The 25984-nt window shown below is 43.7% G+C and overlaps 1 protein-coding gene across 2 annotated transcripts in view; it reads right to left on the bottom strand.

Annotated features, from left to right (window-relative positions):
- Window positions 1–25984, bottom strand: part of RNF167 (ring finger protein 167) — a 1911234-nt gene that overhangs the window by 1531207 nt on the left and 354043 nt on the right. For both annotated transcript variants that reach the window (XM_044077088.1, XM_044077087.1), the window contains exon 4: window positions 15303–15425. In XM_044077088.1, coding sequence (XP_043933023.1) covers window positions 15303–15425 — 123 coding nt within the window. The remainder of the gene's footprint in view (window positions 1–15302; window positions 15426–25984) is intronic.

Genomic DNA, 25984 nt, shown 5'->3' with positions numbered 1-25984 from the left:
AGGCATTTTGTGAAGACCATGGGTGCAGTAGATAAGCCAAAGGGCAGTGCAGAGAATTGGTAATGGGTTGAACCTGCAATGAAACGGAGGTATCTTCTGCAACTTTGTCTGATAGGGACATGCTGGTATGCCTCCTTGAGGTCCAACGTTACTAGCCATGCTTTCTTGAACAACATGGGAAGAAGCTGCTGTAGTGTTAGCATCTTGAATTTGGGTACTTGTAAGAAGGTGTTTAGAATTGAAAGGCCCAGAATTGGTCTCCAGGCATTGTCCTTTCTGGGAACTAGAAAGAGTCTTGAGTAAAATCCTTGGCCAGTTGAATGGCTCTCATGTCCATGAGAGCTGTAATTTGTTTTTGTGCCTCTGCCCATTGATTTTGTGGCAGGTTTGGCATTCCTCTTTTCATTGGCAAGGTGTGAAAATGGAATCTGTATCCTCTTGAAATTATGTCTAGGACCCATTTGTCCTTTGTGACAATGTGCCAGTTGTCTGAAAAAAGTGCAAGTTTTCCTCCCAAGGGGGCTGCCAAGAGAGTGTTGCTTGGCCAGATGAGATGCAAGTCATTGAGTTTGCCTTCTGGTAGTTTGGGACCTGTCTTCTCCTCCCTTCTGTGTTGCAGTGCCCCATTGTCGAGGTTTGTACTGGGCTTGTGGTTGTCCTCTGCCTCTTGGACGTCTGTATTTACCCCTCTGTGGTCTGTCAGTAGCTGGAAAGGACCAATTTTTTGTTGGCCAATTTCTGCTGAAGCGAGGGGGCTGCACCTGTAGGAAATCTTTGACTGTCTGCATAGATTTTGCCTAATCCTCCATTTTCTTTAAGACTTCTTCTGCTTTAACTCCAAAAAGAACATCCTGCTGTAAGAGAGCATCTAGAACCTTTGCTTTAACATGATCAGGCAGAGTTTGTTCCTTTAACCAAGCATGCCTACGTATAACAGACCCAGTGACAGCTGCTCTGCAGGAAGCCTCCAAAGAATCAAACCCACATTGTAAAGTATGTTTGCCCACCTGTTCAGTTGCATGCAACAGATCCTGCATTTCTTTCAATTCAGACTGTTGAGGGAGTGTGCTCATTTTTGTTTTAACTGAGAAATTAGAAATTGCTGATATTTTAGCATGTGAAATTGGCAATTTAGTGCCCTCATAGCTAGAGTGGCTGAGGTGTATTTTCCCCCACCTGTCTAGTGCTCTGGAGTCCCTTTCAGAGGGTACAGGATTTTTTGCCATAGAAGCCTTAGCCCCTTTGGGACCCTGGGAGATAGTCTCTGGATCAGCAACAGGGCTTTTATAAAGAAATTTGTGGGAAACAGGCACTCTATAGTATCTGTCAGGTTTGGCCGGAGCAGGAGGCAGAGAATCTGGGTTCAAACTGGATTCTAAGTAAACATCATCCACAATGTCTAAAACTGGGGGGATGGCAAGTGGTCTGTGCTGGGGGAGTAAAGGAAACTCTCTGAGCCTTTTCTTTGAGTCAGAGTAGTCCTGACCTTCCCAGTGAAAATGTTCCCTCATAGTGTGTAAAGTTTCCCCAAAGGAGTAGTCTTCAGGAGGAGAAGCTGAGGGAATAGAATCCTCAACATCAGAATCTTCAAAAGGGGAGAAGGTGTAATCTTGGTCCTTAGAGGATCCTGAGGAAATAAACACTTGCTCCGAGGAGGCATAATCTTCCTCTTGTCTAGGCCTTTTGTTGGGTGGGGGTTGGGAACCCCTGATTAAAGAGATCAAATCTTCAGCCATTTTGAGCATCTGTTTTTTTGGCATGGGGCCTTGAACTGGAGACTGAAGTGCAGTCTTTTTAGGTTTAATAGGGGTCTTAGTCTTAGGATACGTTTTTATGGTGAGCGTCATCGGTCTGAAGACACCTTCAGAAACCGAAGGTGTTTCTGCAGCACCGACATCTTTTTCAGCAGTGTCGTCATAGGGGCTAAACAAAATGGCTGTGTCGGCCTAGTACTTTCCGCCAAAAGTTCTGAAGCGGTCTCGGGTTCCAGATCTGCGGTAGTCAGGGGCTGCGTCGGAGCCTCACTGAAGACCGAACCAGCCGAGGCCTTGGAGTCTGGCTTGGGTCTAGGCTGTCTGTCCTTATCCTTGCGTTTTTTGTGCACGCCGGTAGTCGGTTGCTCCGACGGCATAGTGTAGTTAAATTTTCTACCGAAATAGTGTCGTGCGAAATCAAAGCGTCTTTTTATAGTACTTTTATTAAACCTAGCACAAAAACGACAACCAGTGACGTCGTGGTCTGGGCCTTGGCAAGGTATGCAGTAAGAATGTTAACGTTTTCTGACATCGGTCTGAGGCAAGAAAAGTTTCCCCAACGGGGTACTTAGCTTTATTGAAGACTTCGGATCTGAAATTCGACTTCGAAAATCTCAGGAGTCGGCCGACCGGCACTTGCAAACTGCTTCTGCTTCGGGCACCGCGTGGCAAGAAATACTGAAGAAAATGGCGTTGGATGCATTATATATACCCCTGGCGCACTGATGGCAGGGAAGAAGCGACAGCAACCGACGCCGGACCAAGACTTTGGAATTCCAGCCGACTGCGGGACCGCCTGACGACAGGATAACCCAAATGTGATGACTGCAGCAGGGTAACACGATGATCATCATCTGTCTTTGCTTTATCTACAGTGGATGTGGCTTCACCAAAGGCTGAAGGAAGAAGTCTTTTTAAAACAAGCTTATTACGCCTTTCCACAAGAGCTTAGTGGTTAAAGGTTTCACAAATGCTGCAATCTTCCTGTAAGTGGTGAGGGCCAAGACAATACACATATAACAAATGAAAGTCTGACGAAGGAATTTTATGGCCATACGTCTGACAGTTTTTTGAAACAAGAGGGGCCCTAACCCTTCTCAGCCATGTCAAAGTAGGGTAAGCAGCTGGAAAAAAAATTAGATGAATAAATATCACTCAACAAAGAAAGGGAAACCAACAGCCGAAAGGATATTATTTTTGCTTATATTTTATATTTTTATGAAGTAAGGAATAAAGGGAAAAGGGGACCATCAGCGATGATGGTCATAAAAATACACAAGCGTGTACAGGGACAAGAAAAAGACTACGGGAGAGAGGGGGAACTATCAGCAATGATAATGAGAAATACACAAAAGTGTAAAGTGGAAAGTATACACTAACTGTATTAAAAAAAAAAAAAAGTTGAAAGGGAAAAGAGGCAGAAACTAAGAAAAAAGACAAACATTTACCTAAACCCACAAGCGCTTGAGAGCAGTAGCTAGATGCAACTGTTTTTCAGAAAGCAGCAAATGAGATCTGCGGTAATTGAGAGAGAGGGATTCTGGGTAGAGGTGAAGCTGGAGAGTTTTTGGTTGGCCGGGTTGTAGTAGCAGCCAAGTCAGTTCTGAGATCGGAACCAAACCCCCATCTGTCAAGGATAAAATGAAGATTGACAACATCAGATGGTTCCCTTTAAAAAGTTACAAAGTTTGGAAGAGGCCAAAGATATTAACTCCCACATGAAAATTAGAAATGGCTGTAAAGGAACTAGCACTTTCATTGAAAATTGCATTTAAAAATTCAAGAACTTTAGTTATTGGTGCTAAAAAATGATCCATGTCTTTTTGTTGCACCCAAAACACAAATCTTTTCCATTTACTTCTGTAAAGTTTTCTAGTGGAATCCTTATGGGAGGATGGAGGAGGACAACCTGCATTGTCTAGCTATCAATGGAAGTGGAGAAACCATGTGGTGACCTTCAGGCCTAGAATGTCTGGGTGTATCATGTCTGTTGGATGAGAGAGAAAATCTGGAACTGGATCCAGAATCCAAGGCAGGCAAAGTAGATGAGATCAAAGAAAAGCAAACCAAATCTGATGAGGCCATTAAGGGGCAATGAGGATTAACTGCTCTACAATCAAGATGCTTTCTGAAGAAATGTTGGAAACAGAGGTACTAGGGGTAGGCGTAGAGGAGACTGGGGGGGGGGCAATCATGGAGAAAAGTGCCCCTCGGTGATTCCCCCAGTGGGGGGGGGGGGTCACGGCAAACAACCTGCTGCATTTGTTGTTGAGGGAAGGCGCAAAGAGAATGCAGCAAGGTTGACCCCATCAATGGAAAGTTTTTCTTTTAACTTGTCTGTTATGTTTGACTTTCCCAGAAAGTGCATTGCTATCAGAAACAGACTGGATGAGATTACCCATTGCTGCACTCTCAAAGCTTCTAGACACAGGAGGTAACATTTGGTTCCTCCTAGTTGTTTTGATGTACCAGACCACTGACATTGTCTGTATGACTGCAATGGTCTCAGAAGGGAGTGTCTTGGAAAGCCTGCAATGCTAGGAGGACAGCTCTCATTTCTAGGGCACTGATATGCATACTGGCCTTTTTGAGGGACCATGTGCCTTGGACTGTCTTTCTCAAGAAATGACCCCCCCACCTGATTTGGGAAGTGTCCGTGGTTACTATGGCTTTGGCTGAGGGAGAATGAAGGGGTGAGCTTGTATTATCTGATCTGAGTAAATCCACAATAGAGGTACATTTTGCCTGAGTTATACTGATTTGGGTGGATAAAGGTTGGTGAAGAATGGACCACTGAGCTGCTAGGGTCCACTGAAGAATTCCCATGTGATACCTTGCTAATGGAACCAAAACTTTTGCAGCAGACATTGACCTCAATGCTTGAAGGATCAATTGAGATGAAAGAGAACTCTGAGTGATCTTTTTGACAATGGAATCCTATGGTTTGTACTCTTGGTAAAGGAAAATAGGCTGTCAAGAATATTGTGCTGAACAAAGCTCATATGAACTCCAATATCTGAACTGGTTCTAACTGAGATTTGCTGTGACTGATGGTAATTCCCATGAGAGAGCATAACTGGAGTACATAATCTCATGTTTCATCAGATGATGCCTGGTTGGAGTGGTTATGAGCCAGTTGTCCAAGTAAGGAAGCACCCAGAATCCTTGCAGTATTAAGTGAACTGCTACTACTGCCATGCATTTGATGAACACCCTGGAGGCTGTGGTAAGACCAAAGGGCAGAGCTCTGAATTGGTAATAACTGGCTCCCAGCCAGAAGCCCAAGTACCTTCTGGAATGTTTATTCATTTTTATATAATGGTACGCATCCTGAAGATTTAATGAGCACATCCAGTTGTCCTTGTGCAAAAAAAGCAGAATGGACTGAACCATAACTATCCAGAACTTTGTGTACTGAACTGACTTGTTCAGAATGCAAAAATCCAAAACTGGTCTCCAGTCTACTATTTTCTTTGGCACTAAAAACAATCTTGAGTAAGTTCCAAACCTTTTCTAGTCTAGGGGACCTCTTGGATGACTCTCCTTTCTAGCAGCTTTTTTATTTCTTCTGTTGCTGCTTTTCTCTGACTGGGTGAAACATGGGGAATTTTGTTTTCTGTTAAGTGGGAGGGGGGGGGTAGGGAAAAATGTATTACATAACTTCTGGAAATAATCCTCTACACCCATGGATCTTTTGTGATCTTTAGCCAGGCTCTCTGGTCTAGAGATGAACATCCCCTGACTGCCTCCAGAGGTGGATGGTCAGGCCTCCTTTTAGGATTTCTGGAAGGATCGGTCGGCAAAGATGTCTCTAGATCCATGGTACTGCAGATTGCCGCTCTACCCCGTGGGCAGCATCTTCTATTAAGAGTTCCCCCCTCTACCCTGGGGGAACTATCTCCATGTCGATCATGGAAGAGGCCCTGGGACTTTTTGAACCACATTTTTCAACCACCTCATTGGTTCCTACAAAAGGTCCTTTGAGGAGTTGAAAAATGTACTCCCACAGCAAACAGAGTTTTACCTTCCTGCTTGCCTCTGAATAGTGCGTCTTGGACTTTGGGGCCAAATAAAGAACTTCCGTCAAAGGGAGCACTGGCATAGGAAGATTTGAAGGGCTCCGAGAAATCACACGTGCATCCAGGCATGTCCCTTAACAGAAATGCTTGAACCTGCCCCCCCACCCCCACCCCCACCACCACCACCAAGGTACCTTTAGCTGCATATGAAATAAGCCTCATGGATAAATTAAGCAATGGTCCTGGAGACAGAGTTGGATAGCTCTTTAATCAAATCCCTTTGAAGCCTGGTGAAGTGTGCCAAATAATTCAGCAACCTGAGTGCAAAGGTCACTGAAGCATACATATGCTTCCCAAATCTGTAAAATGCCATGGACTCCCTGTTAGGGGGAATGGATAGATGAACTCTGTTCTGCAAGTTTCTTCTTTGTGGCCACCGCTATGACCATGGCATCTGCTGGTACTCCTTTGATCCAAAAATTTCTTCCTTTCAGTGGTGCCAGTATCCTCTCTGGTCTCTTGGGGATTGGCTCAACAGAGCTGGGTTCCTCTCAAGCTCACCTGGAGAGCAAATCAATGAGCTCAACTGCGGGCAGAGTCGCCCAGGAGGTAGATGGGCCTGACCCAAAGGCTTCCAGGAATACCAATTCCTCTTGGGATGAGTTACCTTTAGACCAGCTACCCCTCTGCTTGAGGATCTCCAGGGTATCTCCAAAGTAGATATCAGGTGGTGATCTTGGGGACCCCTCCCCTACAATAAAATTGGTATCTTCTGTGACAGAGTCTTGAAGAGAGTCTATGTGCCTCCTCTTGCACTTTCTCTTCCTAGGGACTTCTTCGGAGGGATGTTCCAGGGAAGTTCCAGAGAAGTATCAAAAGATATGAGTATACCCTGCTGGGTAGTCTGGAGACTTTCGGCTGGCTGTCCCAATGGAGTAGAATGTTGATGCTCCAGGCACAACGACACATGACACTGAGACTACGGATCTGAGGGAGGAGAATAGTCCTTCCTCTAGAAGTCGAGAAAACTCCCTCCACTACCTCAAAGGTAGAATGCCCTGGGGACAAAGATCAATGGTGCTGAGAAGACATGTTTCCAAAAATACAGTTGTGTACACTTACCATAAATGTAGATGCTCGAGTGTATTCACTGTTGCAGTCATTACATTTGGGTTATCTGCTTGGAGTAGCCCTCAGTTGGCCTGATTAACAAAGTCTTGGGTCCTACGTCGGATGCTGTCCCTTCTTCCATGACGTCAGGTCGTCAGGGGTATAAAACATGCAGCCGACGTCATTACATCAGTTTTTCTTGCCCCAAATGTCAGGTGCCCCCCTAATGGGAAGCAATTAAATTTATAATTACAAGGATATACCTCCAACAAAAAAGCAAATACACCAAAAAGTTTTTTGAGCATAGTAAGGGAGAGTAGAGGCATAGCCAAAAGAAGAAAGGGGGCTGGAGGGAGGGTAACCAAGACTGCAACAGTGAATACACTTGAACATCTACATTTATGGTAAGTGTACACAACTGCACTATGTTCTTCATGTTTCACTGTTGCAGTCGTTACATTTGGGTAGATACCCAAAGCTAAGGTTGGGAGGAGGAATTTAAACAGAATTAGGACCAGCTATAAGACCCTGCAAGACTGCAGTGGCAAAGCCAACTCTGGATTTAGAGAAAATTGGCAAATTATAATGCTTGGTGAAAGTATGTACAGAACTCCAGGTAGCAGCTTCTAGGATGTCCCTGGTAGGAACACCCTTGAGAAAGGCTGTGGAGGTAGATGCAGCCCTGGTTTAATGGGGTCTGATGCCCTGTGGGATAGGTTTTCCATGGTGCTTATAGCAGAAATGAATGCAGTGGCCTAGCCATTTTGAAATGGTTTGCTTTGAAATAGCTTTCCCCTCTGTCCCTGCAGCAAATGCCACCAGCAGTTGTTCAGATTTCCTTTGAGGTTTAGTCCTGTCCAAGTAAAATCTAAGTTGTTTGTGCACATCTAAGGAGTGCAGTATCCGTTTCCCTTTGTACTGTGGGTTAGGAAAGAAGGTAGGCAAATGAATGGACTGATTAAGAGCCACACTGGATACCACCTTAGGCATGAAGGAGGGATTGGTTCTGAGGGGGACACTGTCCGCATGAAAGATGATGAATGGCTCCACTGCCATAAGGGCCTGTAATTCAGATACCCTTCTTGCAGAAGTGATTGCTAAAAGGAAAACTGTTTTCCAGGAAAGGAATTTTAAATCTGCAGTAGCAGCTGGCTCGAAAGGAGGAAGAGTGAGTTTCTCCAAGACTAAGTTAAGGTCCCAGGCTGGAGTTGCAGCTCTCGTGGGTGGCCTTAAATTTTTGGCCCCTCTGAGGAACTGCTTGAGCAGTGGGTGAGAGAAGAGGGGAGACTCTGTGCTATAATGAGATGAAATGGCTGAGGCATGAATTTTGAAGGAGGAAAAGGACAAGCCCTTATGAAGCATCTCAGTCAAGTATTGTAGAATCTGAGGTAAATTGGGCACTGGTGCGCTCATCTCTTGAAACTGATTCCAGGCACAAAATCTTTTCCATTTTGCAGCCTAAGATTTTCTAGTATTAGGCCTCCTTGCCTCTAAAATGATATCCATCACTGATTTACTGACGGATGGTAATGGAGAGATTAGGTAATTAGCCAGGCTGCTAGGTTCAGGGTTTGCAGCTGAGGATGCAGAATCCGGTTCTCCTGCTGAGACAACAGGGAAGGAGTCTGAGGCAGGTGCCATGGGGCTAAGCATGACACACTGTGCAAGAGGGGGTACCAGTGTTAACGTGGCCAGTCTGGTGCAATTAAAATCGTCCTTAGCTTGTCCTGTTTGATCTTAAGTAGTACCTTGGAGAGCAGAGGCAGAGGAGGAAATGCATAAACTGATATGTTTTTCCAGCTGAAGGATAGAGCATCCACTTTCCAAGCTAGCTTGTGGGGAATCCTTGTGCTTGACCTGATGTCATGGAAGAAGGTAGAAACAACAGTAGGTGTTACTGCTATAATTCAACTGAACCACGATACCACACCAAGAACTTTATTAGATAAAGCTTTCGGGTCTGCTTGTAATGAGGAAAATATAGTGTATCTAGCTACGTGTACTTTATGTGCATCGTTCTATGTGGGCAAAATGATCAGAAAACTAAGAGAGAGAATAGTGGAGCATAAATCTGAAGTAAGAAGAAAAGTATTGACAAATGCTCTGAGTAGGCATGCCATGGAAAAAGGTGAAAGACATGTATTTAAATTTAGGGTATTAAGTAAAATGGCAGTGAGTTTAAGGAAAGGTGACATTAACAATCTTTTGGAGTTGAGAGAACTTGAGTGGATTATTAGGCTACAGGCGGATGTACCCCCTGGCTTAAACAATGCATTTAGTTTAAAGCCAGTATTAGTTAAAAGGCAGAGAGAGAGGCTTTAATAGGTTATGACAAGTTTCTAGAACCTGATGTAATACACCATAGGATGTTAGATGTTACTAGTGACTTTTTTATTGTGTATAGATATATTAAATACTTATATAATATTTGTATAAGTTATTAATAATGTTTTATGTTTTATTCTAAGTAGAAGAGTTTTTATGTAAAGTAAGATTTTTTGTCTTTTTTAGTATTTTTTATTTAGACCTTTACGAGTTGTATATTACTTTTAGTTTTGATTGTTAATTAGGGAGTGGGATGGGCTGAAGCATGTGATTTTATATTCTCCTATTTAAATGTTGATTTTTTTGTAATGACTCATACTGATGAAGGGTGTAGACCCGAAAGCTTTATCTAATAAAGTTCTTGGTGTGGTATTGTGGTCATGGAAGAAGGGACAGCATCCGACGCAGGACCCAATACTTTGTTAATCAGGCTGACTGAGGGCTACTGCAAGCAGATAACCCAAATGTAATGACTGCAACAGTGAAACACGAAGAACATCCATCAGCTCCCTCTGACCTGAGTGCAGCCTACCCAAAGCAGAGGTCAGAGATGAGCTGTCCAAAGCAGAGACTCCAAGGGGTACAGACAGCTCCGACAACTTCGTAGTTGACTCCAACACCTCAGAATTGACAACAGCACTACAGCTTCGACAGTCATCAAGCTCTGACACGTTTGGAGCCATTCCACTCACAGAAGGTATCAGAGCAGAAGATACAACAATCTTTGGATCCGACACAGAAGGTTCCAGATGTCTCGGTATTTAGGAGCTCCGAAGCTGAACGTCAGATCAGAGAAGGAGCCAAAAGAGGTGGAGTAGTACTAGTGAAGGTCTCCAACCTGATGAGGTGGGAGCTGGGAGAACTCCCATATGAATTTGTGCTGACAGAAATTTCCTTATCATTCCATCTACATCTGTTTCTGTCAGACTCCTGGAAGAACAAAAAGAGGAGGCCACTGAAGGGGTCCTAGAATGATGGCATCTCTCTAGGAGGGGCGATGGAAGACGGGAAGGAAAGTACAGTTTTGTACCTACCATAAATGTAGATGTCCGAACTGGATAGCATCTGCAGTCATAACAAATGGGTTGTCCTGTCGTCAGGCAGCCCTTCGGTCAGCCGGATTCCAAAGTCTGGGTCCGGCTTCGGCTGATGACGCACTTCACCCGACGTCATCTCTGCTGGTCTTCGGGTATAAAGGCATCAGCCGACGCCATCTTCCCCAGTCTTTCTTGCCGCGTGGCGCCCGAAGCAGAAGTTGTTCGCAAGTGCCGGTCGGTCAGATCCAGAGATTACTACTACCGAATACTACTTCGAAGACTTCTAAAAAACATGAGGCAAAACCCTTAACTTGCAAAAATGACAATCTACATCTGACCACTAAGGTGGCAAATGAGATCTGAAGTTGCTTTACATACTACAGCATTATGGGAAGACAAAATTTAAAGGAGGTCAAGGCTGGAGCATAAAGTTTTGTCAGCTAAGACAAGCGGCTCGAGGGCTAATCTGTCAGAGTGCATGGACAGGATGAATAGGATTCTAACCTTCTGTCTTCTGAATCAGGAAAAAACTCTTCCACATAAGAAAGAGGGGGACCTTTTCCTAGTTGAACAACATGAACTTGGGATAGAGGACTGTACAGACTGAAAGGCTCTCAAGAAAAAAAACTTATATCATTCATTTTGAAATCCAGTGACACTAGATGAAGTGGAAAGAGGGATGTGCGTTATTTTTTGAGACTTTTTCACAGAAGTTGCCAGCTTAATAGTTCTGGATGCACTGGAAAACCAGACACCCACGAGGGGGACCACTATCTTCTCTCTTATTAAGGCATAAAGTATGCATCTATTCCTTCAGACAAAAAGAAAACTTTATTCTCCCATCTTGGCAGATGCCTGACATCCAGTGTTAATGAACATTCCTGACTTCTAACCATTAGTGGTTTCTAGCAGAGCAGCACCAGATTGGTCAGAAAGATCTGACAGATGATCCAGTGGCTCCACTACAGCTACACTGGATTCATCAGTCTCAAATCAGGAAAGAGAGGTCAAAGGAATAGTCTCTGCAGTACTTTCTTTAACAGTTTTCTTCTTTTCATTTGCCAGAAGGGAGACTTCTGTTGAAGGTAATTTGGTAGCCATTGAGGTCTAAGCAAGGGATTAAGACTTTGTTTTCACAAGAAAAGGTTAAGGCTACTCAGCTATTTATGAATGGCCTTCATGGCAAACTACACAAATAGTATGAATGGAGTTTGCATGATTCCCTATGACAAAAGACACAGGCCCTGTGAGAATCTTTGCATTGGATTCATCTAATACATGGGCATTTTCCTCTTCTGCAAGGCATAAAAAAAAAAAAAAATCACCACAACTTTTAGTGAAAAAAAAATAAAGGAAGGCCCTCATAAGAGGTACTTATCTGCCCAGAAAGTTGAGACATATGCTGACCACTGAATCCAGAGATGCAGTATAAATGAGACACTAATGAAATCCTCAAGAAAGTTCTGAATGTTAATGCCCATGCAGCCCTTTTACACCAGCATGCATTCAGGCTTCAACAGACACAATGATGAGGAATGCACCCAAAAGCTTTTTTATAATTGAAACCCATGCAGTTTTATGCTATTGCAACAGTGATCCAATGACTTCTTCTTCTTTCAGCTTTTTCCCCGGTTAGGAATCACCACAGCGGATCACCTGTCCGCTCATGATTGGCAGTGGAGTTTTACAGTTTCGAGTTGCCAGCCCGGCGCCCAACCTTCCACAGAAGGCGCACACATGCACACACTCACACCTAGGGCCAATTTAGAGTGTTCAATCCACCTACAGCATGTCTTTGGGATGTGGGAGGAAACCCACGCGACCACAGGGAGGACATGCAGACTTTACACAGAAGGCACCCCAGCCGAGGATCGAACCGGAGAACCTCTTGCTGTGAGGTGGCAACGCTAACCGCTGCACCACCATGGCCGCCCGTAACAGTGATCCAATGAATAATATCTGTTATTGTGTTTTCTTTACTATTAATGTGTGTATACCCTTGTTACAGCTTAAAATGTGATGATTTAATAAAGATGTTTGGGGAAAAAAAACAATATGGCAAAGGTCATAACTTCCTGAGCATTTTCCAAAGACAGAAATAACTGACTGAAGTGTTTATCCAACTATGCCACAATACAGGATGTCCCATTTGCAAGAATTAGAGAGAAGTTTAAATTTATACCGACTCCTAGGGACTTGCACCTTTAAGGCTATCGAAAGTAGAGATAATTCCAAACGTCCCTGAATAGTACTACTAAAAGCCACTTGTCCAAATATGGAAACACTAGGAGACTCTTATGCAAAGCTTTACTTACCAAAGCTAACTTCCCCAGTGAAGATATAGGGTGCTAAGAAATCCCCGAAAATGACATTTTGACTCAAAGTGATACCCTGATACCCACAAAGATGGAGCTGAAATAGCACTCCATGGATTCCAGACAGTGACATGTCAAAAGGTGTCCATATCTAATGACACCATCCAGCAGCACTGGTACAATTCCATGTAATATGACCATCTGGAATTGAATGTACTACATTTCTGGTTGAAGTCTGTGAGGTCCAGAATGAAAGAGAACTTAACCACTCCTTTCAGGTTCAGTAAGAACAGGGAATAAAACCTCTGTTCTTCCTCCAACATCTGCACTGTCTTTAGAGTTGCTTTCAGCAATACAGTTTAGACCAATGCTCAAAGCACTACTGAAACTGACCAATATGTTAATGAAGCCCTCTCCGACAAACAGCGTATAAAATTAAGGGGCCTAGAGTTAATTGTCAAAGAAAACATTCTTTGAATGTCTTTTAATCAAAGATTAACTGTTGCAACTTTTTGTCATATAGGTATATAATAGTAAATTTATTCATCAAAGCATAGTTGGCCAACATTGCAAGTGTCCATTGATGCTGGCAACTAAAACTAAACAAAAATAATATTCAAAAAAAGACTTTATAAAGTGCTCACTATATAAAAATATAAGTGAATTTGCCCTTCCCCAGTAAAGTGCGACCTCATAGTTAGTGTATATAATTAGGGATGTGTGGGGGTCCAACAACCCCCACAAGAGGAACATTACTTCAACACCAGACACTTAAGTAGGGGGTTGCGCCCACAACATCCATATATATATATACATATATATATATATATATATATATATATATATATACCTACTCATTGGTCGCACTAAAGTGAAGAAAGGGCAGGTTTCTTTATAGTTAAGTTACATTAGTAACACCTCCTTTCTATTGGCCAGCTATGACTATTCGATGAATAAATTTACGATTATATCCCTATACTATGAAAAGGGATTTTCATGATTAGCATTTGATTAAAAGCCATTCGAAGAATGTTTCTTTCAATGATTAACCATAGGCCCAAAATTAAGTATATACCCAAAGAGATCTATATCTGAAAACCCACTGCTCACTTGTGATGGTTCTCTAAGCCAGTTAAAGTTCAGACTGCTTTGCAAATGGGTAGTGTCATAGATGATGCCCTTGAAATTGTCCATATCCTCAAGGGATTTGAGGGTCAAAGTAGTATTATCAACTCAATATCCACTGGTGAGAAGACGTAAAGAGGCAAGAGTGGGACACAGGAGTCAATCATCAGAGGATTAGGAAGCAAAACTTTATCAATTGCCAGACACAGGGAGTAAAATATGAGGGAGAGGCCTGCACTAAATGGACATCAAACTGAAATCTCTAATGGGGCACTCTGCTTCATGTGACTCAGGATGCCACCAAACAAATTTGCTTGCTGGATCCAAGAGAAAAGTACCAGTTCCAAATACTCTAGATCCACGAACAGATCACTCAAGGGATGCTAGCCGCTCACTTATTCCAGCTGATCATCTGAAGACAGGGCAGTGCACAAACCTCAGCAAGTACCTCTAGAGTAATAGCAAAGAGTTTATCTCCCCTATTACAAGATCTTCCAATGATGCCAAAGAGTAGTTTGGGTTCAAAACATTAGTAGTCAAGAGGGGACTCACCACTTGAAAGGCACAGGAGGGTCAGATGAACACTCAACTTACCTTGAGGTGCTTCTTTTTTTTTTTTAGAAATTAAAATGTCAACAACTACCATCACCATCTTTGTGAAGGCTACCACCAACTTTTCTTGCCTTTAGTGTTAAGACAGACTGGATCTCTAGAACCTGTAGCAGATAACAATATCGTGTTCTCCCCTAACATAGGTTCATAGGTAGGTACTAGGCTAACGGCCCAAGGGCCTATGTAAGCCTAGCCAGCAAGGTTTCATGGCTTACGCCACCCAAGAAAGTTATTTTCCTGTGCCACTGTCGAGCACAGACACAAAGTGATCCCCGGGGTGTATTTCCTATTTCCCATCCACTCATCAAGATTTTTCTTGAAGAGTGCTAATGAAGAACTTTGCTTGACATAGATGGGTAGCTTGTTCCAGAGTATAGGAAGTATAGGAATGTTAAGTGCAAGGATTCCCCGGTAATATGAAGTTTAAACATACAATCTCAGGACTTCAACAAAAACAAGGACTACGATCCAACTTGTACAAGCAGTACACAAACATAGGTGGTGGGCTCTGGATGACAAAGGTGCTTATGGAGACTTCAAACTACATTATAAAGTGTGCAGTCAGGAACAAACTTTCCCAAATGTAGGATTTTTGCTGAAAAAAAAAGAAAATGAAAAAAAAGGAATTCTAGCAGATGAAGTGATACTAAATCAATGATCCATGAACAGATGACTCGAATATTTTTTTTTTACTAATATCATCAATAAATAAACAGAACAAGAGAGAAAACCAAAACAAATTATAGCAATATATCACAAACTGACAAAACTTTAATAGTTTTTCAGCTTTTTTTCTGGGGGGGGGGGGGGTCATTGTTTAAGAAGTTCTTAACAATACGCACCAAAAAGAAGATCAGATTGGCTGAAAATTCATCCCAAACATCTTAGTAGCGAGGTTACACATATTATGCAATTTCTTGCTGTACTTATTGTTACACAATGCTTCCAGCAGAGGGCAATAGCACATACATCAACAAGATGGGACAACAAAAAACATCAAATTACCTTGATATCGAAGTTGCAGCTGTATCTGCGAATCAAAGCAATAAACTTTGTGAAGTTGCTCTGCTCTGGAGGAGCCTGTATAGGTATACAAGCATTCTCTGGCTTAGCTTCTATTATGTAGCCCTGCAACAGGTCAAAAGAAATTTACAGTAATACTGTCGACAGTTAGCATAATAAAGCAACAAACAAACTTCCACTTGGGAGATAAATCTGTCACAGATTTTTTTTTTTATTCTAAAGGAATAAAAATACTGCATCCCCCAAAGTCACCAGTTCAAATAGATAAGCAACCAAAACCTGCTTCACAAACTTCTGTCCCACTTACCTGTTGTTTCCTGTAATTGACAAAAGCTGTTCTTTATACATAATGCAACAATGCTGAAGCTACGTGAATAAAAAGTCAAAGTACAGCTTTATAAGGTATTCACCATTACAGCAGAATTTTAATTAATTCAACTGCCCATCAGCACACAGAGGTACAACTTACAGGATATTAATCAGAATGCAAAAAGCACAGTGTCAGTTGAAAAGAGGATTTGTCAAGTTCAAGGGCTTACAGACACAAACCGCATCATCTATAAGCAAATCTGTGTCTGAAAAGGACTATGACAGTACTAACAACCCAAAGTATTTCAAAGGTCTTGCAAAATAATAGAAGAAACAGTGGAATATTCCATTCAAAAACTAAATTACAAGTGAATGTAAATAAGCAGCTCTATTACATAGGAAGTGGGATTTAACTGACCTTCCACAACAGCTACAACAGTAATGCAACATTCATTATCAATAATAAGGAATGTCAAGAGGAGTACAAAAGGTAGTGGTGGAGATAAACAGTGAAGGACTAGGATCCTACACACACACACACACACACACACACACACACACACACACACACACACACACACACACACACACACACACACTACAAAAATGACTTTTTGTGTGGAGCCCTTTACCTAGTCCTCCCCCATAAATATCATCCTGAAGCTGTATCATCACAAACAACTGAGAAGCCTGAATGGTAATCAGTAAAGGAGTGTAGCTTGCTCACAGACTGAAAGATCGACACAGCTTCTACTACATGAAAAATCACTACTCATTCTTAACATTCTCTGTATGGGACAAAAGTCAGAAAAGTAAGGCCAATGAAAAGAACAGACAGTTGAGTAAGACTTTCCATAATGGCAGATTTCAAACTGATCACTGCTGCAGTATTAACAACTAATGTGATATGCTGCCAAGGAAAGCCATACATCTGGCTAGCATAGCAAAGCCCAGATTCCCTCCCCTCACCCCATATGTCTGATATATGACCTCATGCCAACTAAGTCAGAAGTGTATGAGGGATGTAAGGACGTGAATTACCTCAGGACTTTCTTGCCACAGACAAAGAAACTGAAGCAGAAGGAGTGGCAACTATACAGATATGCACAAGTCAAAGAAAAGAAGGAAAAATAAGAATCTACCTTGGCTCATCCAAAGGACGAATGAAAAAGGGGGCAAAGCGGAGGATGCAATACTGCAACAGTAATCAGTAGGTTTGATATGTAGGACACCCTTCACAAACTACCTGACCTCAAGTAAAGATAAAAGTGGTGGATCCAGAGGTAAGCAATCAAAAATTATCTTTTTTAATAGACGAAAGTGCCTGTTCAGCATTGAGCAACTCACACAAAGAAGCCAAAGTATTACGAATACTCCTGCTGATAAGGGTCCTAATTCATTCTTTCTATGGCACTGAAGGGAGAAGCTTTTCCACTTGGGCTCAAGATTTCCTTATATTTGATTTTCTAGCTTCCTGAAAAACCTTAAGTATATTCTCCGCAAAATGGCATCTAAAAGGACAGGTTCAAAGTCTGTAGACCATGGCATATTAAAGAGCCTTTGTTCTGTGTGAGCAAGTCCATCCTGTCAGCTAAGTTGTTATGATGGCTTTCTGGCCAAATGAAAGAGAAGAACCACTGATGCCTTGGCCAAAAGGGAGTCATCAGCAAGATTTTTGGTCTGTCCTTCTTGGTCTTTAGAAGGTCTTAGGAAACTGAAGGAAGAGAAGGGTAAGTATAAAGGAACCCCCTCCAAGGAGATGTCATAGCATCAATTTTCCAACACCCCAAGGGTATGGTAGTCTTGAATATAACAGCCTACTCTATCTAGTGTGTATAAAAGCAAAAATCTCTATCTGTGGAGTTTCTACCAGTGGGCACTTCTGGGTTGAGTAAAATCTGGTTGATCCAGCACAGAAATTCCTACTTGATGAAGGGCAAGAGAGGAATTAGGAAGGTTAAAGGATAGCAAAGTTGAGTTCAAACAGACTTCAGATACCAGTGAATCTTCCTCACATGTGCTACTGTTTTAGTCTGCATTTGACTGTTAAGTATCAGCTAGATCCATCCACAGCTAAATAAATACACTATATTGGTCTGTTGCACTTTAGATGGAAATATGCTAGTGCTGCTTTAATATTTGTGTGCCATTGGCAGAGTTTTTGCACCCTTACCTATTTTAAAGTGCTTTATGCCATTTTATCAACTGCTGTGTGTCTATATGTCTTCCAGACTCTATGTATTAGCTTTTTGGTCTACTATTTTAGTTAGTTTATTTACTGCACTTAAACTTTAAATCACTGAAATGAAGCTCAAAGTTAGGTCGACTTTCTGGTGAGAACAGAAAGTAGCCTAGTCTTCTTCTGCACTGTTTGGCATAATGGTCAAGGTTTTTTCCTCCTAGATACAAAGTACAGGGTTTGATTATAACCTTGGCTAGGCTTAAAATCACCCATCAGGACAGTTAGCCTACTATTCATCAATGAATGGTAAAATGCCTATAATTACTATGAAACCTTTAAGTGTGCTTTTGGTGATTGGTCAATGTGTTATTTGCTTGTCTCCGTTTTTTCCTCTGCCCGTATAAAGTTGTCATGTTTGCGCAAAATCAAGCTTTGCTCAGTGGTGGCCTGAATGTTAATGGAGGAAAAAAAAAACAATGTGCTAAAGTTCACAAATAAATAGTTTTACCTTTTAGCCTTGAGTCAAAAATAACAATTCAGGTTGTGCAAAGTACTGGTTTATTTCATAAACAGTGCTGGCAGACTGCCTACCAAGATTTTCAAATCAGTCTCAAAGAACAAAGGAAAAAATACTACATGTATACCTTTTATCAATTTCATGCATGCAGAACTTTGACATTACATTACTTTCAAAAAATCAATGTATTTAAAAAATGTCCTCATCCCTAATGATTCTCTCTCAGAGTTTCACATCAACACTTCACAAACACACCTTTTAAAAACACAGACTGCCTAGTCAAAGAATTTACCTTTTATCCTTGTAACATTCAGTACCAGTACACACCATCTTACAGACGTACTTTCAAAGACTCATTCCCCCAGCTAAGAAGGCTAGAGCATACTGTTAATCTATTTTCAAAAGATCCCTAGCACATTGTTTTTTTTTTCTCTATTAACATTCTGAAACCAGACTCTTTAAACATAGTATAACATCACAAAGTACAGTTGTGTGCATTTACCATAAATGTAGATGTTCAAATGTATTCACTATTGCAGTCCTGACTGCTGGGATTTAATGTTGTGAAAGCCCTTGAATGGCCCGACAACCGAGAAAACTGTTTTCACCTCGCAGGCTGGCAGATGCCCTTAACAACATCAGTACACTCGGGTACAAAGGCAGCCAGCCTGGGTCATCACTTCAGTATTTTCTTGGCTAGCTTAGAAGGCACTCCCAAGTGTATCCTAGAAAGAACAAGTTAGTGTGGATCCAAGGAGGCCCCAAGCACACCTAAGGTGGGCCAGGGTTGGGAGGTGTAAGTTCCTTGGTTGGTTTTAGTAGCCTACCTAGTAGGCTGAGGGTGTAGATGAGAGGGAAAGAAGACTGCAACTGTGAATACACTCGAACATCTACATTTATGGTAAGTGAACACAAATGTACTATGTTCTTCGTGTTTCACTGTTGCAGTCCTGACTGTTGGGTACATTTCCAAAGCTTTAGACAGGGTGGAAGGAGATTAAGGAAAGGAGAGGATTTCCTGCAAGACTTCAGATGCAAAACCTGCTCTAGACTTGGAAAAGTATGCCAGGTGGTAGTGCCTAGTGAAAGTATGCACAGAAGACAAAGTGTCTGCCTCCAAGATGTCCTTAGTAGGAACCCCTTTGAGGAACACTATAGAAATAGCCGTGGCCCTAGTAGAGTGTGACCTAATCAAATCAGGGAGCTTTTTGCTATGATGGTTGAAATAGAAATAGATGCAGTGGGAAATCCACTTGGAAATAGTCTGCTTGGAAGCTGGTTTTCCTTCTGAGCCTGGGGTAAAGGAACAGATAGCTGGTTTGTTTCCTTCAGTTATTTAGTCCTATCCAGGACGAAGGTTACCATTCTGTGAACATCCAGAGAGTGCAGCAATCTTTCCCCTCTGTTTGGAGGATTGGGAAAGAAGGTAGGTAGATGAATGGTCTGATTCAGAGAGACATTGGTGACCACTTTATGCATGAAGGAAGAGCTAGTACAGAGGGAGACCTTGTCTTTATGGAAGACGGCCAGTAGTAGGGCTATTTTCCAGGTAAGAAACTTTAAGGTGGTAGAGGCTGCAGGTTCGAAAGGAGGCAAAGTTTACTTTTCTAGGAAAAAGTTGAGGTCCAAAGGGGGTTGAGTTTCATCCTGGGGAGCCTAATTTGAATAACCCCCCTAAGAAATTGCTTCAGCAAAGGCTGAGAATGAATTGAAGGATGCCTAGGGAGGTGGGCAGAGATGTCTGAGGCATATATCTTGATGGAGGAGTAAGACAGACCTTTCTCCACTAGGTTGGCCAGGTACTCCAGAATGTTAGGGATGCTAACAGAATTTGTCTGAAGCCAGTGTTTCTGGCACCAAACAGATAATCTTTTCTATTTGGCTGTGCAACATTTTCTGGTGCTAGGCCTTCTAGACTCTTTTAAAATGATCTGTACCTGCTTACTGAAGCTGGAAGTGCAGTACTGCACTGTGGAATAAACCAGGCTGAGATTCTAAAGGCTGGAGTGCACAATCCCCCCCTCTGTGGTAACATCATAGGTTTATGAATGGAGCGCTCGAGGAGGAGGAGAGAGAAACAGTGTTGCCGGGACCAGTCCGGAGTTATCAGGATGACCTTTGGGCCCTCCTCCCCGATCTTCAGAAGCACTAGAGGCAACAGTGGTAATGGTGGGAAGGCATAAATGAGGAGTTGTGTCCAAAGGAAGGAGAAGGCATTTGTTCACCATGCAGATGTCTGCCTTATCCTTTTACAGAACTTCTCCAGGTGAACATTATCCTTGCTGGCAAATATGTCCACATGGGGGACTTCCCATTGCTGTGTTATTGTGTGGAAAACTTCCCGATGGAGATGCCATTCGTGGGGGTCTGTCAGATTCCTGCTGAGGTGGTTTGCCTGGATATTCTTTTCACCTGGCAGGTATTGTGCCATGGGATGCAGGCCTATGGATTGTGCTGTCTCTCATATTTGCAAGGGTAGACAGCACAGGGGGTTGGAATGTGAGCCCCCCTGTCTATGTACCACATGAGTGTGGTGGTGTCTGTTTGGACTACTAGGACCCCTATGTCCTATCTGTCCGTAAAAGCCAGTAAACAGTTTTGTACTGCCATGCGTTCTTTCCAATTTGTGTTCCTCCTTCTGTGTTGAGCTGGCCATAATCCTTGAGTTTGGAGGTATTGTGTACAAGCCCCCAATGCTGTCCCCGAGGCATCTGTGGTGAGGATTTTTCCCTGGGTCAAAAATCTGAAAGGTAGGTCCTGATTTTTGGTACAAGCCTGTTCCAACTATGTGAACCCCTGCTTGAGGCAAGGTATCAAGGGTATTAGGACATCCAGTGACTGAGAGCTCTGGTACTACGCAGTCACTACAGCTTCCTCATTTGCAGCCTGGCTAAAGATACCATGACAATACAGGATGCAATAAACCCCAGTGCTCTGAGGAATTCCCTGGCTGTGATGCTTTGATTTTCCTGTATCTGTAGGACGTAACTGGTTAAATAGGTGACCTTGCCTGGGGGGAGGAAGGCCCTCTGGAGGAAAAAGTCCCGGAGGCTCCTGGAAAGACTACCTGTTGAGATAGGATGAGGCTGGATTTCTTGAGGTTCAGATTGAACCCCAGAGAAGTCAGGGATAAGACCAGGCTGGATTTCTTGAGGTTCAGAGTGAACCCCAGAGAAGTCAGGAGGTCCTGTGTGTCCGCCGCTTGTATTAGGCAATCGTCCAGGAAAGGGTAAATTTGGACACCTTTAGTTCTGCAATAAGCAGTAAAATCTGTCTGGTTTCCTAGAGTCAGCGGAAAGTGAGTCAAGGTTCAAGGAGACATCCTGGAAAACATCCCCTATGATATCCAAAATGGAAGGGATAGCTAAAGGTTTGTGTTCAGGGATGTCCAAGAACTCCCTAACTCTCTTCTTGGCCTGGGGGGTAATCTTGTGCTTCCCACTGAAAATGCTATTTCAGAGCATGAAGAGTTTCCCCAAAAGTTTGATCCTCTGGAGGCGAAATAGAGGGTTTTCCTCAGAACTTGATTCCTCAAAGGATGTGTAAGAGGGTCCTTCCTCTAAGCCAGAGTCTTCCAATTCTGAATCCTTCTCAGATAGTAAGGGCTCTGGGTCATGATCAGCATTATCTTTTAGTTATGTACTCACCATAACTTCAGATGTTTGGGATCCATCTCGCCTACATTCTGTATTGATGGGCTCGGAGCCGATCCCTCGGCTCCGACTCGGCACGCTTATGCTATAGAGCGAGGCCTCTTATTGGCTGAGCTATCTTTATCCCAGGATGCACCACCACTAATCCCCCAGATCTCGTTTGTCCGCATACATGCACACATGCACAACTTGATTATATAACATTGTTAGATGTTTCAAGATGAAACAACAGGATTCGAACCTTCTGATATCCTCTGATCTCCAAGGAAGGGGGAAGGAGGGTGGGTTATTAGGAATGTAGGCAAGATGGATCCCAAACATCTGAAGTTATGGTGAGTACATAACTAAAAGATGTTATGTGATCCTATCTCGCCTACATTCTGTACTGATGGGACAGCGTCCCTAGCACCTAAATCCCGGGTGGCTCATTGGAAAACACTCCTGAGCACTGTGGAATGAAATGAAGCTCGTCCTCTAGATGCCACATCTAATTTGTAGTGGGAAATGAAGGTGTGCGGGGAAGACCATGTAGCCGCAGCACAAATGTCACTAATAGCAAGCTTAGAATTAAATGCTATCGAAGTAGCCATAGCCCTTGTAGAATGAGCCTCGACAGAGGTAGAAAGCTCTTTGTTAGAATAAAAATAAGCTTGAGAAATACAGTCTCTGATCCATTTGGCAATAGTGACCTTTGTGACAGCTTTGCCCAATTTGTTATCTGCAAAGGATACAAACAACTGATCTGTTTTCCTTGTTTGTTTGGTCCTGTCTAGATAAAAACGTAACTGTCTGTGTACATCTAGTGTGTGGAATATGAACTCCGCCTTGTTAGAGTATTTTGGGAAAAAACTGGAAGCTCTAACGATTGTTGTAAGCAGAAAGTAGAACAAACCTTAGGGACAAAGGAAGGATTTGGTCTGAGGGATACTCTGTCCTTGTGAAAAACCAAGTACGGGGGTTTTACTGACAAAGCTTGAAGCTCTGAAACTCTTCTGGCAGAAGTAACCGCCACCAGAAAAGCTGTCTTCCATGATAGAAACTTTAAATCACATGTAGCTGCCGGTTCAAAGGGAAAAGAAGTCAAGGCACGTAACACTATATCAAGATCCCATGGAGGTGCAGGATGAGAAATCAGGGGTCTCAATAGAGCAGCACCTTTTAGGAAGGTCTTGCACAATCTGTTGCTCATTAAAGGTGGGTCTATGGATTCGTGAAAATTAGAAATTGCTGCCAATTGTACCTTGATGGTAGAAACTGAAGAGCCTTGATTAAAAAGAGAAGTCAGAAATTTTAGTACTTCTGCCACGGGAATAGAAATGGGGTCCAGGCCCCGGAGTTGAGCCCAAATAGCAAATCTTTTCCATTTGCTAGAATACAGTTTCTTTGTAGCAGACTTATGGGCCGAAGATAATATGTGTACAACATCTGGTTCCAATGTATGACTCCTGACTATCGTCGGAAGAGGAGGAGCCAAGCCATCAATTTCAAGGTGTGTAGGGACTGGTGGAATAGTCCCGACTGATGAACCAGTAGGTCTGGTATCTGATCCAGAAACCATGGACCTTGCAGGGCATGTTTCCGAAGATAGGGGAACCACACTTGACGAGGCCAGTAAGGAGCAATTAAGATCAGTTTGCTCCCCAAGAGAGATGCCTTTTGAATCACTCTGGGAGGGAGAGGAACTGGAGGGAAGGCATAAAGCAAGCCGGTGGGCCAAGGATGGACTAATGCGTCCATGGGGCTCTTCCCCGGAGCCGGGGTTAGGGAGAAGAATTCTTCGCACTTCGCATTCAGAGGAGTCGCGAAGAGGTCACAACACGGAACTCCCCATTCGCTGAAAATCTGAATTGCAACTGTCATATTCAGAGACCATTCGTGAGGAGAGAGGATGGTCCTGCTCAATCTGTCGGCTATCACATTGGACTTGCCCGGTATGTGAGTAGCCACTAGGAAGCGTTTGGTGGAGACTGCCCATTCCCAAACCCTCATGGCTTCTCTGCAAAGAGGATAGGATCTGGTCCCTCCCTGTTTGTTCAGGTACCAAACAACTGACATGTTGTCTGAGTGAACGGCAATCACGCCTTGAGGGAGATAATCGTGAAGGGCTTGAAGGGACAGAAGTACTGCCCTCATTTCCAAGATGTTGATATGAAGCAAAATCTCTTCTGGATGCCATTTGCCTTGGACTGACCTGCCCAGGGAATGCCCCCCCCACCCCGTCTGGGAGGCGTCCGTGGTCAAAGTGGCCGCCGGAGGAGGTAGAACAAAGGGTCGTCCCTGATCCAAGTTGGAGGGCATTAGCCACCAGCGAAGGTCCCGTCTGCAAGATTCCGTGATCCATACAAGGTGGTTGAGGGGGTGTTCCTGAAAGGACCACTGAGCTGAGAGGAGCCACTGGAGAATCCTCATGTGCAACCTTGCCAAGGGGACTAGAAGAACCATGGCGGACATGGATCCCAATAGCTGCAGGACCATTCTGGCTGGGGCTTTGGATCTTGGAAGTAAGGCTCGAACTTGAGCTTGTATGGTTTGTATTCTGTCTGTAGGTAGGTAGACCCGCATTTGGTTTGAGTCTATCTCTACCCCTATGAATCTTATTCGTTGAGATGGCAGCAACACAGACTTTGGCCAATTGAAGGTGATTCCAAGGGAATTGCCCAGTGATACGATGGCTTGTAGGCTCCGCAGAAGTAGATGCTTGGAGGTGGCAGTTAGGAGCCAGTCGTCTAGATACGGAAACACCTGGAATCCTAGACTTCTCAGGTGAGCAGTCACGACTGCCAAACACTTGGTGAACACCCTGGGGGCTGTGGTGAGACCAAAGGGCAGCGCACGGAACTGAAAATGACTGCCTCCTAGGCTGAAGCGCAGATGTCTCCTGGACGCTTGATGTACAATGATATGATAATAAGCGTCCTTGAGATCTATGGAGCACATCCAAACACCTTTCTCCAGCAATGGGAGAATGGTTTGTAGGGTGACCATTCGGAACTTGGACTTTCTGACTGAACGGTTTAAGATGCTGAGGTCCAAAATGGGCCTCAAGTTCCCAGTCTTTTTTGGCACCAAAAAGAATCTTGAGTAAGTCCCTAATCCGATCTGGTCTGCGGGGACCGGTTGGATGACTCCTTTTTGCAGCAGCTTTGAAACTTCTGAGGCTGCGGTATCCTGTTGACTGGGTGGCGGGTCCAGGATTTTTTTGGACTGAGGGGGGGGGGGTGAGAGAATAGGATGGAGTAACCTCCGGCGATAATCCGAAGCACCCATCGGTCCTGAGTGAAACCTTCCCAGGCCTTTAGGTGCTTCGAGAAACGACCCCCGACTGGCTCCGGAGCAGCACAGCCGGGCAATCCCTCAGGGACTATGAAAGGCTGAAGAGCCATGAAAGGACTCGCGGTCTCCAGTGTTGCGAGGGCCTCTGCCGCCTCTGGGACGGCGTCTTCCGGAAGAATTTCCCCCTCCTCTGCCTCTGGAAGGGGAATCCTCTTGCTGAGAGGGGCAAGGCTTCTGAGATCTACGGAACCACATTTTCCCTCCTCTTTTAGCCTTGGGATAAGGCCAAAAGGGAGTGGAAAATCGTGCCCCTACGGCAGTCAGAGTCTTACCCTCCTGTTCACAGCGGGTTAGCGTGTCCTTTACCTTGGGTCCAAACAGGGAGGACCCATCAAAGGGGGCGTCGGCAAATGAAGACTTAAAGGCCTCCGCGAAGTGACACAGACGGAGCCAGGCTTGTCTCCGTAGAGCAATGCCTGTACCCGCCGCTCTGCTCGCCCCTTCGGCCGCATAAGAAATGAGCCTCATGGACGAATTCGAAAGGGACGACATTGTAGCCAGCTGAGAGCCAACCGTCTGGGCCAGCTCCTCAGGCAGGTTACCCAAGAGGGTATCGGATAGCTCCTTAATCAGATCCCTCTGAAACCTGGTGAAGTGCGTAAGGTAGTTCAAGGACCTCAGTGTAAAGGCCGCTGAACTGAGGGTGCGCTTTCGTGCGATCCATGCTCCT

Source organism: Protopterus annectens, chromosome 7.part0, assembly GCF_019279795.1.
Source record: "Protopterus annectens isolate FY-2018-M chromosome 7.part0, PAN1.0, whole genome shotgun sequence".
Classification (NCBI taxonomy): Eukaryota; Metazoa; Chordata; order Ceratodontiformes; family Protopteridae; genus Protopterus; species Protopterus annectens.
This window is presented reverse-complemented; position numbering and strand designations above follow the sequence as displayed.